General features: G+C 41.9%; 1 protein-coding gene and 1 long non-coding RNA gene across 6 annotated transcripts in view; both read left to right on the plus strand.

Annotated features, from left to right (window-relative positions):
• Nucleotides 1-17,851, plus strand: part of CYP2B6 (cytochrome P450 family 2 subfamily B member 6) — a 122,096-nt gene that overhangs the window by 81,389 nt on the left and 22,856 nt on the right. For 4 of the 5 annotated variants that reach the window (XM_045379573.3, XM_065535510.2, XM_074023647.1 and 1 more), the window contains exon 1: nucleotides 16,625-16,822. The exons of the other annotated variant lie outside the window; for it this stretch is intronic. In XM_045379573.3, the coding sequence (XP_045235508.2) occupies nucleotides 16,652-16,822 (171 nt within the window). In that variant the 5' untranslated portion in view covers nucleotides 16,625-16,651. Of the gene's footprint in view, nucleotides 1-16,624; nucleotides 16,823-17,851 lie in introns of those variants that run through there. 5 annotated transcript variants of the gene reach the window in all.
• On the plus strand, nucleotides 837-9,799 carry LOC141409101 (uncharacterized). The gene is made up of 2 exons (XR_012427629.1): nucleotides 837-1,002; nucleotides 9,206-9,799. It is a non-coding gene; the product is annotated as an uncharacterized lncRNA (long non-coding RNA).

Raw genomic sequence — 17,851 nt, forward strand, 5'->3', positions numbered from 1 at the left:
AAGAAAGCCTGGGTATTGTCCAAGGTTTCCCCCACTGAGACAATCTGAGATACGGCCTCGTGGGAAATGAAAGACCTTACGTCCCCCAGCCCGACACCCATGAAGGGTCTGTGCTGTGGAGGAGTAGGGAAAAAGGGGGGCTCTTTGCAGTTGAGATAAGAGAGAGGTTTCTGTCTCCTGCTCATCCCTGGGAATGGAATGTCTCAGTGTAAAACCAATCATTCGTTATTCTGAGATAGGAGAAAACTGCCTTGTGGCTGGAGGTGAGATATGCTGGCAGCAATACTGCTCTGTCACTCTTTGCTACACTGAGAAGTGTGTGTAAAGTGAAACATAAATCTAGCCTATGTGCACATCCAGACACAGCACCTTTCCTTGAACTTATTCATTACACATTCCTTTGCTCACACGTTTCCCTGCTGACTGTCTCCCCACCGTCACCCTGTTGCCCTGCCACACTCCCCTTGCCAAGACAGTAAAAACAGTGATCAATAAATACTGAGGGAATTCAGAGACCAGAACTGGTGCGGGTCCTCACATGTTGAGTGCCGGTCCCACTGGGCCCACTGTTCTTTCTCTATGGTTTGTCTCATGTCTTATTTCTTTTCTCAGTCTCTCATCTCCACCTGATGAGAAATACCCACAGGGGTGGAGGGGCAGGCCCCCTTCAACTCACAATATCATTAGGTATCCATGTTTTCCAGATAAGGAAACTTTAGGCTCCAAGCTGAGCTTGCACTTGCTCAAGCATCTTTAGCACAACAAATGAATGACAAAGTTGGGATATGAACTCAAGTATGTCTGACTCAAATTAGTCCTTTATTCTGACTTCCCAGAGTGTGCTCCTCAGAGCCTTGGACCTGAGAGATAGTGACGAGTGCTGTGATGGAAAAGAAAAAGCTGAGAACCCAAATAGTCTGAATAGCTGCTGTCAGCTCCCTCACCTCTTGATGTTATTTTAAATGCACACTAACATTCTAAAGGCCCTGAGAAGTCCTGCAGGTAAGAAATTGCTTTCCTGTCATTTAACCCAGTTTCTCCCTTGCTATTTACCTGTGGAATCCCCTTCCTCCAGAACTCATTCTCTCCACCTTCTGCTGAGGGAGGCATCATGGGGTAGTGGTTCAAACAGCAGGCTGTAGAACCAAACTTTCTGGGTTTGAGAACTGATTCTACCTTCCGCCTGCTCTGTGACCTTGGGAGAGGTCTCAAGCCCTCTGTGTTTCACTTTCTCAATCTATACAATGGGGGTGACAACAATCCCTACTTGAAAGGGTGGACAACAAAGTGAATTACTCTATTGAAAGCACTTCATGCCTCCCTATCCGTGCTCCGCAAGGGTGGAATGAGGACTCACAGTACCCGTATTAGGCCATACTTGTGTTGCTATAAAGCCTGTGCCAGATTGCACACCGCAGCAGGAGCCAGGTCCTGGGGTCAGGGAAGTCCATGGTGGCATCTTTCCTAGGTCAGGAAAGTGTGGGTTGTACTTTGTTGGTTCTTTCCACCTGGGTCAGGGAAGTGTGGAGTGTGTCTCACGTGTCCGTCTGAAGAGACCACCAGACAGGCTTTGTGTGAGAAACATGGCTGTTTATTTCACCTGGGTGCAAGTGGGCTGCGTCCGAAGAGAGAGTCAACAAAGGGTGGTGGGATTATCATTAGTTCTTACAGGTTTTGGGATAGGCGGTGGAGTTCAGAGCAATGTTTTGGGAGCAGAGGGTGGATCTCACAAAGTACATTCTCAAGGGTGGGGAGAATTACAAAGAACCTTCTTAAGGGTGGGGTAGATTATAAAGAACCTTCCTAAGGGTGGGGGAGATTACAAAGTACATTGATCAGTTAGGTTGGGGCAGAAATAAATCACAATGGTGGAAGGTCATCAGTTAAGGCTATTTTCGCTTTTTTGGTGGATCTTCAGTTGCTTCAGGCCATCTGGATGTATACGTGCAGGTCATTGGGGATATGATGGCTTAGCTTGTGCTCAGAGGCCTGACAGGGTGCAGCTGCTCCTGGCAGCTTTGACTTTCATCCTCAGATAAAGCATTGCCTGTGTGTCATCCCCATGCATGTGGGGTGACACAGCCACCTCCATTCCCTGAATCAGCATCTTCAGTGGTGGGAACTGGTTTGTTTAGCTTTGCAAGCAAGAGGAAGATTCTCCACTTCAAATGAGAAAGAAAGTGCCAGACAGAGACCGCAGATATGAACACATTCATTCACATGTTGGGTGATTAGGGACTGACCCCTGCCGGGCGCAGGGAGGGGACAGGCTCACAGCAGTGATGGAGACAGGTCCAAGCTTAGGGGACATCAATCAAACTGGACCCAGTATCTGTGCTTCCGGACCTCAGAGTCTAGAGAAACAGAGACACAGAAGGGGATAGAAGAGGATGGGGAAGAGGCAGGGGGCAGAGGGGAGAGAGGGGGGTTGCACAGAAAGGTCCACAAGATCAGAAAAAGGCCCAGACAGCAGAAGACAGGGAGAGAACTGACCAGCTAGCCAAAGACATATGAATGCAAGAGAGACAGGCCTCTCAGTGGATCCTGTCTTGATATCCCCAGGTCACAGTGTCCCTGTCTTTCCCCACCTGTTTTATCCCTGCCTCTGGGTCTCATCTATTTTGTCTCTCTCATCCCCTCTGTTTCTGTCCTCATGTCTGTGTCTAATGCTGTCACAGAAAAAGGGAGGTGAAGGAGAAAGACATTGAACATCTACAGGCCACACAAAGACAGGGACTGGGATAGACACACACACAAACACACAACTATAAATATGACAAGCACATGCAGACACACCCAGGATCATACACTACCACCACTCCCCAAATATAAACACACCCTCACATATAACACCATACAAACATACACAAACACACACCAAATCGTTCACAAGGATGAACACCAACACAAATTGTTATGCCCAGACCATTTATTCCCCGAAGAAGACCACCAGAGTCCAGAGTCAAAGCTAAGCAGCAAGGATCTTTATTACAGGTTCGAACCTGGAACTCTCCCTCGCTCGTGAAACGAGACAGGCAGGAGAGCTCCCCCACTGAACTCCGAACAATGTTATATAGTCTAAGGAAAGTAGGCATAGAATCATTATACAAATTAGAGGTATGATTGGCTGGAGTTTGAACAAAGCGATTTGGCAAACTATGATTGGTTCCCGCCATTTCTGATATTTCAGTACAACCCTTGAGGCGGAAGAGCAGTTTTACACAAAGGCAGTTAATTATATTGCGTCAGGTTGCACAACCAGTTTATGGCTATCTGGCTATCTTACTTAAACATTCCTTGTGACCTGGCTTCAGAAAGAAAAACATGTACTTACAGAACTTACGAAACCTCTGGTACATGCAGAGATTAGAAAGCAGAACAAAGAGTTTAGCAACATCGGGGGGGGGGGGGGGGGGGAAGGGAGGGTACGCATTTTTGTATCTTTGTGTCCTTTCAAAATACAAACACATGTCTTTTTAAATTTTTTTTTTGAGATGGATTCTCACTCTTCTTGCCCAGGCTGTAGTGCAATAGCATGATCTCAGCTCACTGCAACTTCCACCTCCTGGGTTCAAGGGATTCTCTTGCCTCAGCCTCCTGAGCAGCTGGGATTACAGGCACCCACGACCAAAACCAGCTAATTTTCATATTTTAAGCAGAGACAGATTTCACAATATTGGTCAGGCTGGTCTCAAACTCCTGACCTCAGGTGATCCATCCACCTCGGCCTCCCAACATGCTAGGATTACAGATGTGAGTCACCACACCTGGCCCAAACACACATCTTATGGCCAACGTAAAGTGACAGTGACCAGAGTAACATTCTCACTGAAACAACCACAAAATGGAGAACATACAAGGAAAAAGAATATTTAAGGCACAAGACATCAGGCAAAGAAGGACAGTAATCTCTGAGATATGTGAAATGAAAGAAGAGCTCTATAATTGAGTCCATTTATGGCCTTAAGAGGGTTCCCAGGCTGCAGTGCAGGAAGGAGGAACCCAGGTGGAACCAAATGTGCTAGCTGCATTGAGGAGGAAACAGTGGAGCATCTGAGAGGGAACAAGGCAGCTAGAATTTATAGGATGGAGTACAGGTTAGGAGATGCCTTGGGAGGGAATTCAGCTGAATCCTGACTAGCTCATGTTTGTGAAGAAATTACCCGAGGCTAGCGAGAGAACCATCTAAAAAGATTCCAGGAAACAGTGTCAGTTGCTCACACAGGGCCAGGAATAATGCCTGTTCCTGTCAGCCAGACTGAAAAAAGTTTCTAATTCCTGGGGCATTGGGACCCAGGAAAGAATTGCCTCAGTAGTGAGGAATAATTAGTCCTAGCCTGAAGCCTTTTCAAACCTCACTGAATGAATCTTAAAACCAAGCCTAAAAGGATAAATGTTTCCCAAACAACTTACCTGTGTTCCAAAACCAAGCTCAAGAATATTTATATAAATACAAATATTCAGTAATGGATAAGGTAAAATCCATGATGTCTAGAATCCAACAAAAAATTACAGGAATGAAGCAGATATATAGGAGGAGAAAAATCAATTAAAATAGACACAGATTATAGAATTAGCAGAAAAGGACATTAAATCAGATATTATAATAGTATTCTGTATGTTCAAAGAGTTAAGTAGAGATATGTAAGATATAAAAAATGTCTAAATCAAACTTATACAGATGAAAACTATAGTATGTGAGATTGAAAATACACAAGACTTATGGTAGATTAGACATTGCAGAAGAAAAGATTAATGAACTTGAAGTCATAGCAAGAGAAACTATTCAAAATGAAACACACAGAAAAAGAGAATTAAAACAAAACAAACAGAGCATTAGTAAGCCATGTAACACCATCAAGGGGCCTCAAATATGTATGATTGGAATCCCTAAAAGAAAGGACAGAGAGGTGGGAAAATACAAAATATTTGAAGGAATGAGGGTTGAAAACATTTTCAAATCTGATGAAAATTATAAACACATAGATCCAAGAATCTCAAGGAAACTCAAACACAAGAAACATGAAAAAAAAAGACACCAAGGCACATTATAAGAATATGGTTCAAAATCAATGTAAAAAGAAAGTCTTAATAACAGAGAAAAAAGACATATTGTGTAAAGAGGAATAAAGATAAGGATGTTAGCAGATTTCTCATCAGAAACAGTGCAAGTGAGAAAACAGTGGAGCAACATTTTACAAATACTGAAATAACAAATCTATCAACCCAGAATTCTATATCCAGCAAAAAGGACTTCCAAAAACAAACACAAAATAAAGATATTTTTAGATATACAAATGTTTAAAGAATTCATCACTGGTAGGATTGCAGTATAAGAAATGTCAAAGAAAGTTCTTCAGGCAAGCTAGATTGTTACTTTTTTTGTTCAAACCGTCAATTATTCTTCTAAATGTTCAAATAATAGGGGAAAATCTTATGTATTTACCATTTCTGGTGTTCTTAATTCTGTTGTGTAGACCCATATTTCCATCTGGTCTCATAGTTTTGTAGTTTTCCCTGTAAAAGTCTTTTACCTCCTTGGTTAAATTTATTCCTAGGGTTTTTTTCGGTAGCTATTTTAAATGGGATTGCTTTCTTGATTTCTTCCTCAGCTAGTTTATTATTGGTGCATAGAAATGCTACTTTTGTTATCGGTTGATTTTGCATCTTGAAATGTTGCTGAATTTGTTTATCAGATTTAAGAATTTTTTCGTGGAGTCTTTAGTCTTTTCTAGAACTAAAATCATGCTGTCAGCAGAGAGAGACAAATTGATTTTCTCTTTTTCAATTTGGATACCCTTTATTTTTTTTCTCTTGCCTAATTGCTCTGTCTAGGACTTCCAGCACTATGTTGAACAGGAGTGGTGAAAGTGGTCATTCTCATCTTGTTCCAGTTCTTTCAGAGAAGTTTTCAGTTTTTTCTCATTTAGTGTGATGTTATCTGTGAGTTTGTCATATGTAGCCTTTATTCTGTTGAGGTATGTTCCTTCTATGCCTAATTTGTTGAGAGTTTTTGTCATGAAGGGATGTTGCATTTTATCAAATACTTTTTCTGTGTCTATTGAGATGATCATATGGGTTTTGTCCATCATTCTGGTGATGTGATGTGTGATGTATATTGATTTACATATGTTGAGCCATCCTTGCATTCCTGGGATAAATTCCATTTAATTATGGTGTAATTATACAATAATTTTCAATGTATTGTTGCATTTGGTTTGTGTATTAGTCCATTTTCACATTGCTATAAATAAATACCTGAGACTGGGTAATTTATAAAGAAATTAGGTTTAGTTGACTGATGGTTTCACAGGTTGTATAGGAAGCATGATGATGGAACCTGCTCATCTTCTGAGGAGGCCTTAGAAAACTTTTACTCATGGCAGAAGGCAAATCGGGAGCAGGTGTCTTCACATGGTCAGAGCAGAAGGAAGAGAAAGAGGAGGGATGTGCTACACAGTTTTAAAAAGCCAGTTATCATGAGAACTCACTCACTATACAGTACCAAGGAGGGATGGTGCTAAGCCATGAGAGACCACCCCCATGATCCATTGGGGATCCATGATGGATCCATGATCCATCCCAGCAGGCTGCACCTCCAACACTGGGGATTACAATTCACTATGAGATTTGGGTGAGAACACAGATCCAAATCACAGCAGTTTGCTAATATTTTGTTGAAGATTTTTTAGTCTATGTTCAACAGGAATATTGGCTTACAGTTTTCTGTTTTGTTCTTGTGTCTGATTTTGGTATCAGGGTAATATTGGCCTCAGGATGAGTTAGGAAGATTTCCTTCTCTTCATCTTTTTGAAAAAGTTTGAGGAGAATTGGTGTTAGTTCTTTGTAATATTGGTAGAATTCAGCCATGAAGTCATCAAGTCCTGGAATTTTCTTTGTTGGGATAATTTTTATTATTAATTCAAACTCATTTCTCATCATTGACCTTTTTAGGTTTTCTGTTTGTTTCTGATTCAAAGTCTGTGGGTTATATGTATCCAGGAATTTATCCATTTCCTCTAGATTCTCCAGTTTGTTAGTATATAACTGTTCATAATAGCCTCTGATGATCTTTTATGTTGATGGTATCAGTTGCAGTGCCTCTTTTTATTTCTGAATTTAATTATTTGGGTTTTCTGTCTTTTCATTCTCTGTTAGTCTAGCTCATGGCTGATTTGCCATTTTTTCAAAAAACATTTTTCATTTCATTGATCCTTTGTATTGTTTCTTTAGTCTCTATTGTGTTCAGTTCTGCTCTGATGTTTATTCTTTCATTCTACTAATTTTGAGTTTGGTTTCTTCTTGCTTTCTAGTTCCTTGAGGTGCATGATGAGATGGTTTATTTGAAATCTTTCTACTTTTTTGATGTAGCCATTCATTACTATAAGTTTCCCTCTTATTACTGCTTTTGCTGTAACCCATAGGTTTTCCTATATTTTGTTTCCATTTTCATTCATTTCAATACATTTCTTGATCTTCTTCATAATTTCTCCTGTGACGCAGTTTTCACTCAGAAGCATGTCAATTTCCTTGTATTTTTACAATTTCCAAAGTTTCTCTTGTTATTGCTTTAGTTTTAATCCATTGTGGCCTAAGAAGATACTCGATATGATTTTGATTTTCAAAAATATGTTGAGACTTGTTTTGTGGTCTAACATATGATCTATCCTGGAGAATGTTTCATGTGCTTATGAGAAGAATGTATATTCTGCAGCTGTTGGGTAAAATGTCCTGTAAATGTCTGTTAGATTCGTATGTTCTATGGTGCAATGTAAATCCCATGTTTTATTGTTGATATTCTGTCTAGATGATCTGTCTAATGCTGAGAGTGGGATGTTGAAGTCCCAACTATAATTGTGTTGGAGTCTATCTCTCCCTTCAGATCTAATAGCAGTTGTTTTATTTATCTGTGTGCTTCAGTGATGGGTGCATATATGTTTAGAATTGTTATAACTTCTTGCTGAATTGATCCTTTTATCATTATGTAATGACCTTCTTTGTCTCTTTTTACAGTTTTTGACTTAAAGTGTGTTTCCTTTATAACCATAGCTATTCCTGCTCACTTTAGGTTTTCATTTGCATGGAGTATCTTTTCTCATTTCTTTACTTTCAGTATATGTGTCTTTACAGGTGAGATGAGATTCTTGTAGGCAGCATATAGTTGGGTCATGCTTTTAAAAATCCATTCAGCCAGTCTGTTTCTTTTAAGTGGAAAGTTTAATCCATTTAATTCAAGGTTACTATTGATATGTGAGAGATTAATCCTGTCATAGTATTAGTTGGCTTCTTTATATATGTATATCCTTTGTTCCTTTCTTTCTCTCTTATTGTTTATCATTGTGGTTTTGAGAGACAGGACTAGCTGGATTTCCAGATCTGTTACTATCCAAGGGGTCCTAGGACAGGCAGTCACTAGGTACTTCTCCCAGCCACTAAGTTGTGACTGGGGAACTTTACCCTTTTCACATGCCATTCTAATTATGTCTGAATGCCCCACTCCTTTGTTAGGCAGAGACACCTTAGCAAAATCAGGGGCCATTATACACTAGAATTAAGAGAAGGAAAAAGGGTAAATATATATACAGACTCTAAGTATGCTTACCTAGTCCTCTATGCCCACGCAGCAATTTGGAGAGAAAGGGAATTCCTAACTTCTGAGGGAACACCTATTAAACACCAGGAAGCCATTAGGAATTATTATTGGCTGTACAGAAACCTGAAGAGGGGGCAGTCTTACACTGCTGGGGTCATCAGAAAAGAAAGGAAAGGGAAATAGAAGGAAACTACCAAGCGTATGTTGAAGCCTAAAGAGCCACAAGGTGCGATCCTCCATTAGAAATGCTTATAGAAGGACCCCTAGTATGGGGTAATCCCCTCTGGGAAACCAAGCCCCAGTACTCAGCAGAAGAAATAAAATGATGAACCTCACAAGGACATAGTTTCCTCCCCTCATGATGTCTAGCCACCGAAGTAGGAAAATACTTTTACCTGCAGCTAACCAATGGAAATTACTTAAAACCCTTCATCAAACCTTTCACTTAGGCATCGATAGCACCCATCAGATGACCAAATCATTATTTACTGGACCAGGCCTTTTCAAAACGATTGAGCAGATAGTCAGGGCCTGTGAAGTATGCCAAAGAAATAATCCCCTGCACTTCAGGCCAGACATTTCAATCCCTGTATTTTTAACCTCTTTGTTAAGTTTGTCTCTTCCAGAATTGAAGCTGTAAAAACACAAATCATTCTTCAAATGGAGCCCCAGATGCAGTCCATCACTAAGATCTACCATGGACCCCCGGACTGGCCTGCTAGCCCATACTCTGATGTTGATGACATCAAAGTCACCCCTCCCAAGGAAATCTCAACTGCATGACCCCTTCTATGCCCCAGTTCAGCAGAAAGTAGTTACTGTGATCATCAGCCAACCTCCCCAACAGCACTTGGGTTTTCCTGTTGAGATGGGGTACTGAGAGACAGGACTAGCTGGATATCCTAGGCTGACTAAGAATTCCTAAGCCTAGCTGGGGAAGGTGACGACAACCACCTTTAAACACGGGTCTTGTAACTCAGCTCACACCCAACCAATCAGTTAGTAAAGAGGTCTCACTGAAACACCAATTAGGCTAAAAGTAGGAGGTAAAGAAATAGTCGAATCATCTAACGTCTGAGAGCACAGGGGGAGGGAAAATGATTAGGATATAAATCCCAGGCATTTGAGCCTGGGTGGGCAACCCCTTTTGGGTCCTCTCCCATTGTATGGGAGCTCTGTTTTCACTCTATTAAATCTTGGAAATGCACACTGTTCTGGTCCATGTTTGTTCCAGCTTGAGCTGAGCTTTTTGCTCACTGTCCACCACTGCTGAATGCCACCCGGAGACCCGCTGCTGACTACCATCCCTCCGGATCTGGCAGGATGTCGGCTGTGCTCCTGATCCAGCGAGGTGCCCATTGCCCCTCCCGATCAGGCCAGAAGCTCACCTTTGTTCCTCCATGGCTAAGTACCCAGGTTCATCCTAATCGAGCTGAACACTAGTCTCTAGGTTCCACGGTTATCTTCCACGACCCATGGCTTCTAATAGAGCTATAACACTCACTGCATGGCCCAAGGTTCCATTCCTTGGAATCTATGAGGCCAAGAACCCCAGGTCAGAGAACAAAAGGCTTGCAGCCATCTTGGAAGTGGCCTGCCCCATCTTGGGAGTGGCCCGCTACCATCGTGGGAGCTCTAAGAACAAACGCTCGCCCCCATAACATTTTGGTGGGTTATTTTGTTTTTGCTGTCATGCTACCATTTGAGTCCGTTCTCTTCCTCATTTGTATGTTTTCTGTACCAATGGGTTTTACTTTTTGTGTGCTTCCTTATGGTAGATATCCTCCTTTTGCTTCTATGTGTAAGACTCCTGTAATCTTTTCTTGTAGGTCTGGTTTAGTGATGATAAATTTACTCAGATTTTATTTGTTTGGGTACGACTTTATTTCCTTTTCACTTATAAAGCATAACTTTCCTGGGTACAGTATCTTGCAGATAGTTTTGTTTTTCTATCAGCATATTAAATGTATGATTCCATTTTCTCCTGGCCTGTAAGGTTTCTGCTGACAAATCCACTGTTGATGGGCCCCTTTATAGATGGCTAAATGCTTTTCTCTCATCGTTTTTAGCATTTACTCTTAATCTTTGACTTTAAGCAGTCTGACTACAATGTGCCATGGAGAAGAACTTTTTGCATTGTAACTACCTACAAATCACGGAAATCATTATGTCTAGATGTCTAAATCTCTTGACAGACTTTAGAAGGATTTAGCTATTATTTCATTAAATAGGTTTTCTATCCCTTTGGTTTTCTTTTTGCCTTCTGGCATAGTGAAAATTTGAATACTTGGTTGCTTTTTGGTGGTGTATGTATCAGGTATGCTTTGCTCATTGTTTCTTATATGTTTTTTCTGACTGAGTTATTTCAAAAGACCCATCTTCAGGTTCTGCAATTCTTAATTTTGTTTGATCTAGTCTATCATTGAAGCTTTTGAATATGTTTTGTATTTAATTCAATGAATTCTTCAGTTCCAGAATTTCTGTTTGGTTCTTTTTTTAATGACAGTGATCTGTTTGGTAAATTTCTCACTCATATTCTGAACTGTTTTTCTGACTTTTTTGTTTCTTGTTTTTTGTTTTTTCCTTCTCTTGTATTTCACTGAGCTTTTTAAATATCATTATTTTGAATTTTAAGGCATTTTATGGATTATTTCTTCTTCTTCCTCCTCCTCCTCCTCCTCCTTCTTTTCTTCTTCTTCTTCTTCTTCTTCTTCTTCTTCTTCTTCTTCTTCTTCTTCTTCTTCTTCTTCTTCTTCCTCTTCCTCTTCCTCTTCCTCTTCTTCTGTCTTCTTCTTTCTTTCTTTTTTTGAGATTGAGTCTCACTCTGTAGCCTAGGCTGGAGTGCAGTGGTGCAATCTCAGCTCACTGCAACCTTCACCTCCCAGGTTCAAGCAGTTCTAATGCCTCAGCTTCCCAAGTAACTGGGATTACAGGTGCGCACCATCACACCTGGCTAATTTTGTATTTTTAATAGAGGTGAGGTTTCACCACGTTGGCCAGGCTGGTCTCAAACTCCTGACCTCGAGTGATCCACCCACCTCAGCCTCCCACAGTGCTGGGATTACAGGCGTGAGCTACCATGCTTGGCCTAGATTTATTTTTCATTAGACTCTCTGGCTGGAGAATTACTGTGTTCTTTTAAGGGTGTCGTGTTTTCTTGCTTTTGCATGTTTCTTGTGTCTTTATATTGATATCTGTGCATCTGAGATCATGGTTGCTTCTTTTAATTTTTTGAATCTGCTTTCATAGGGAAGGACTTTTTCCTGAAGATATGTCTATGGTGTTGCTTGGGTTGGGCACTTTGACTTTGATTCTGAGTGCATGCATTAGTGTGGTTCCCATATGATTTCTTCCTCCATAAAAAATGTCAGTAGTGTGTCAGTGGTGTCTGTGATTTCCTCATTGGCTTAGGGTGTGGTTGTTAGTGGACGCTGTGGTAAAGTTTTTCTGAGATGGGGGCATTAGGTGGACCAAGGGATGGCAGCAGCATGCTGAGTATGCCTGTCCTTGGGTTCCAGGGTAGCATACACTGGCAATGGTGTTAGTGGATCTAGGTGGGCCAACTCTTGGGCCTCTAGGTGACTTTCTCAGGTTCTGACAGTGGAATGGAGGGCTGCGCTGGTAGGTGGGTCCTCAGACCCCTGCGTGGTGGACATAGAATGAGCAATAACAGTGGCAGGATAATCTTCTAGCTCCAAAATGGTCCATGCTGGTGTTGGTGGTGGTGTAATGGACTGGATAGGCCAGTCGCCAGGCCTGCTGGTGGCACATGCAGGTGGGTGCCAGCCATGGTGGTAGCAGCGTGTTGGGTGGGCCCATCTCCTCCCTGGGAGGAGCCCTCAGGTGCCGAGTACTTTGGTACTTTGATACTCAACTGCCAAAGGTGGTGGATGGAGCAGGGCGATCCCCAGCACCCCATATGACATGCTTGGGCACTAGTGGAGTAGAGCTTGGCCAGGGGGGCCTGTCCTCAGACCTCTCAATGGTGTGTGGGCACTGACTACAGTAGGCAGGAGTGGCTGATCCCCGGGTCCTCAGCAGATGCTCTGCAGGGCCTCCTGAGGAGGGCAGGATTGCTCTCAGTGGCTGCGGAGCATTGCTTCACCCACAGGTGGGAGTCATAAACCTCTTAGCAATTTTCAAGTAATTGCTTTTCAATTAATTTATAGTTAACACAATACATTTTTATTAACTATAGTCACTATTTATGTAATAGATCTCCTGAACTTATTCCTCCTAACTGACATTTTGTATCCTTTGATCAACATCTCCTCACCCTCTCCACCAACTCCTGGTAACCCCCATTCTACTCTTTGCTTCTGTGGGTTAAACTTTTTAATACTCCACATATAAGGGAGATCATGCAGTATATATATTTCTGTGCCTGACTTATTTCACTTAATGTAACGGGGTCCCGTTTCACCCCTGCTGTTGCAAAGGACAGGATTTTCTTCTTTCTTAAGACTGAATAGTATTAGAGGGGGTGTGTGTATGCATGTGTGTGTGTGTGTGTGTGTGTGTGCATGCATGCATGGCACATTTTCTTTATCCATTCATTCACCTGTTGATACACACTTAGGTTGATCGAATATCTTGGCTGTGTGAGTATGCTACAATAAACATGGGGTGCAGATAGCTCATGGAGGACTTTGAGTAACTTGAGTAAATAAACATTCTTTAAAAAGAAGAAAGATCTCAAATCAATGATATTAGCTTCCACTTGAAAAAAAAGAAGGAAAATAAACCCCAAAGGTGATAAAAGAAACAAATTCTAAAAATTACAGAAGAAATCAATGAAATATAAAACAGAGAAACAACAAGGAAAATCAATGAAACCAGACACTTATTCTTTGTGAAGACTAATAAAATTGATAAAGAAAAAAATAGAAAATACATCATTTACCAATATCAGGAAAGATAGTTGAAATCATTATAGATTCTATAAATATTTAAATAATAATAAGGGAATATTAATAAAACCTTGGCAAAAAAAAATGGCAATTTAGATGATTTGAATAAATTCCTCAGAAGACACAAACCACAAAAACTCACTAAGGGAGAAATAGATAGCCTGAACAGCCCTATAGTTATTTTCAAACTGAATGAGTACTTAAAAACTTTTCTACAAAGAAAACTCTAGGCCCATATGACTTCACTAGTGAGTTCTATCAAACATTTATGAAAAGAGCATTATCTAGTCTATAAAATCTCAGAAAAACAGGACGTGAAATTTTCCATCTCATTCTCTGAGGCCAATATCACACTGATCTCAAAACCAAGCAAAGACATTCCAAAAAGGAAAACTATGGACCAATGTCCTCATGAACATAGATTTAAAAATACTAAACAAAATTTTGGCAAATTAAATCTAACAATATAAAACAAGTGTACTACCTTGTGGGATAAACACAATGGAAGTGGGTTTAACAAGGGATGCAAGGTTGGTTTAATATCTGATAATCAATTAAGGGAACTCAGCATATTAATAAGCATATATATATATTCATTATAATACAGACATGAAAAACACTTGATAGAAATCCAACATCCATTCCTGATTAAAAATTATCAGTGAGCTAGAAATAAACAGAATTTCTTACCCTGACTAAAGGCATCTAGAAAAAAGTCTGCAGCCAACATCATACTTAAAGGTGAAAGACTTAATGCTTTCCCTCTAAGATTGGGAGCAAGTAATGAATGGCTGTTCTTACCACCCTGATTCAAAATTGCACTGGAGGTTCTATCTATTATTCCACTCTCTAGGTCCATGTGTACACATTGTTTAGCACCCACTTTCTAATGAGAACATGTGATACTGACTTTCTGTCCTGGCTTGTTTCGCTTAAGATAATCACCTCCAGTTGTATCTATGTTGCTATAAAAGACAAGATTTTATTCCTTTTTATGGCTAAATAGTATTCAACGGTGTATATATACTACATTGTATTTAACCATTCATCTGTTGATTCCCTATCTTTGCTATTGTAAACAGTATTTGGACCACATTTCAAGTACTTAATTAGTGTCCACATGCAGCAAGTGACTACCATATTGGACAATGTAGCCCTAACCCACTGTGCGACCTTGGGTAAGACTTGCAAACTGTCACTGCTTCAGTCTCTCCATCTATAAAATGGGGATGGCAACCATACCTCCCTAAAAGGGTACAGACTGAGTTACTGTGTGTAAAGCCCTTCATGCCTCCCCATTGGTGCTTCACTCTGGGGTTGGAATGAGGACGCAATCTTGGCATCAGATGACACAGCACAGCAAGACCCAGGTCCTTGGGTCAGGAAAGTCCATGCTGGCACCTCTCTAGGGTCAGGAAAGTACAGCTTCCACCTCTTAAAAATCAGGACTGTTCGTCTGCTTTTCCTGGATCAAAGTAACTTCGGGGTCAGTGCCCTGGATCCAGCAAAGGGTTTGCTTAATATTGCAAGAAAGATGTTGCCTTATGGTCAAAAGTCAGGTCTAGGATGAGACAGGGAGACACGGACACATTCACACCCAAATTTTGCAAATATGGACTGACCCTGTCAGAGGCTGTGTGGGTGCAGGGTCACAGTGAAGATAGAGACAAATGGGAGTCCAGTAGACGTCAATCAAACTGGACCCATTTTCTGCACACCTGGAGCTCAAGAGTCTCCAGGGGGAACACAGAGACACAAAGTTAGAGAGAGACAGAGCCAGAGAAATTTCCTGCACTGTGAAGATGGTCAGAGGCAGGGAAGAAACTCCTCAGCACTAGTTAGAATGATCAGAAACCAAGGGGACCTGATCGCTGCACCTGCCAGGTCTCAGTTTCTGTCTCCCTCCAACTGACCACCTCTTCCTCTGAGACTCACCAGTTCGGCATCTCTTGCCCCTCATTCTGTTTCTCCCATCACTTCCACCTGTGGCTGTCACAGAAGGGCGAATGAAGGAGAGGACATTGGAGATAGACCCTGAGCTTCTGCAGGCTTCCAAAGAGAGGGGCTAGGAGACGCACCAACACACAAGCACAAATACGCCAGCACACAGAGATACACACAATTGGTTTGCATATTGCTAGGTTATAGTCTGCTGTGGTATAAAGGCAGTGGGCCAAATTTGATTGAATTGAACAATTCCTTCTTTTCTTCAGCTTCTCTTTTTTCTTTCTTTCTTTCTTTTTCTTTCTTTCTTTTTTTTCTTTGAGTTAGAATATTGCTCTACCACCCAGGCTGGAGTGCAGCGGCGTAATCTCAGCTCACTGCAGCCTCCGCCTCCCAGGTTCAGGTGATTCTCTTGCCTCAGCCTCCCAAGTAGCTGGGATTAAACATGCCCACCACCATGCCCAGCTAATTTTTCTATTTTTAGAAGAGACAGGGTGTTGCCATGTTGGCCAGGCTGGTCTCGAACTCCTGACCTCAAGTGATGTGCCCACCTCAGTTTCCCAAAGTGCTGGGATTACAGGCATGAGCCACCGCACCCAGTCAGCCTCTCGATTTTGAACATACACTACCACAACCTCCACAACACACAAAAGTAAATGCACTTTCATATATGAAACTGTATAAATACAAGGAAGGTCCACACATGCAAGGATATACACATAAGCACCCCCAGATTCAACCACAGAAACACACATCAGCACATTTGCATAAATTCAAGCACCCCTTTACATACAAAAACCATGTAAGCACATACAGGGATGCAAGCAGGCATGGATGAATGTACACAAGCATAAACAAACAGACAAAGCTAAGTAAAAAAGTGCATGCTCACCCATGCTTACAAAAATACACATACACATACCCACACACCCACACATTCACATGCTCAGGTGGACTTTGATAACTCTACCACTATATCCTTGCCAACATCTAGAGAGTGGGTAAGGGATAGGCATCAGGTCTCTGGGTTGCCCAACATGTAGTGTGGGTTCCCTAATACCTTTTTCTAAGCTAATGCTCCTGGACAATGATGAAAAAGGAGGCGGGGAATGGATGAAATTTCATAACTGGGTGGAGAGGTAGGTTCAGGATAAAAGGCCCAGTTGGAGGCTGCAGTGGGGTACAGGGCAGTCACACCAGAACCATGGAGCTCAGCGTCCTCCTCTTCCTTGCACTCCTTACAGGCCTCCTGCTACTCCTGGTTCAGCGCCACCCTAACGCCCATGGCCGCCTCCCACCAGGTCCCTGCCCTCTGCCCCTTTTGGGGAACCTTCTGCAGATGGACAGAAGAGGCCTACTCAGAACCTTTCTGAGGGTAAGGCACAGATGAATGGGGTCTGAGGGTGGGCTGCTGCTTGCCTCTGTACTCGGGGATCCTTCACCAAACAGACTGAGACAGACTTCCTGAGTCAGGGGTGGCACGGGGAGGGATGATGAGTACGGAGCATAGTGAAGCATGATGGGTGCTGTTATTAGGAGAAAAACATCAGTCAAATTAAATTTCGCAGAGTTTATTTGAGCAAAGAGGTGGCTCATGAATTGGACAACTCCTTAAACAAGGAGAGACACCACACGGCAGTATGGGCAAACAGTATTTACAGGCAGGAAAAGGAGGTGACATACAGAAACAGCCTGATTGGACACAGATTGCAGCTTGCCTTACTTGGTCACAATCTGAGCAGTTTGCGCCTGTGGTGGACTGAAAGCCCAGCTGCTCTGATTAGCCAACACTTGGCTACTTGTCACAAGAATATATTCCTTTGGGCTGGGCACAGTGGCTCATGCCTGTAACCCCCGCACTTTGGGAGGCCGAGGCGGGCAGATCACCTGAGGTCAGGAGTTCAAAACCAGCCTGGCCAACATGGAGAAACCCTGTCTCTACTAAAAATACAAAAATTAGCTGGGCATGGTGGTGCGTGCCTGTAATTCCAGCTACCCAGGATGCTGAGGCAGGAGAATCACTTGAATCCATCAAGTGGAGGTTGCACTGAGACGAGATGTTTCCACTACATTCCAGCCTGGGTGACAGAGGGAGACTCCATCTCCAAAAAAAAAAAAAAAAAAAAAAAAAAGAGAGAATATAGTCCCAAATTAGGTTGCAGTTCACTGTATACAGAAAGAGCTTTAGGTCAAATTTAATTTAATTAAACAATTTTCCCCTTTTGGTCAGCCTCAAAATTTTGAGACTGACCAAAACCTTGGGCATCAACATTACTTCTCTCACCATCATAATGGACTTGTTGCTCTCAGTATGGAATTCACAATGGACAATACCAAAGTAGTTGAGTGATTCTTTATGTTTTCTTCATGGTTTTGTTATTCATACTGTAACGAGACCATTGGA

Source organism: Macaca fascicularis, chromosome 19, assembly GCF_037993035.2.
Source record: "Macaca fascicularis isolate 582-1 chromosome 19, T2T-MFA8v1.1".
NCBI lineage: Eukaryota > Metazoa > Chordata > Mammalia > Primates > Cercopithecidae > Macaca > Macaca fascicularis.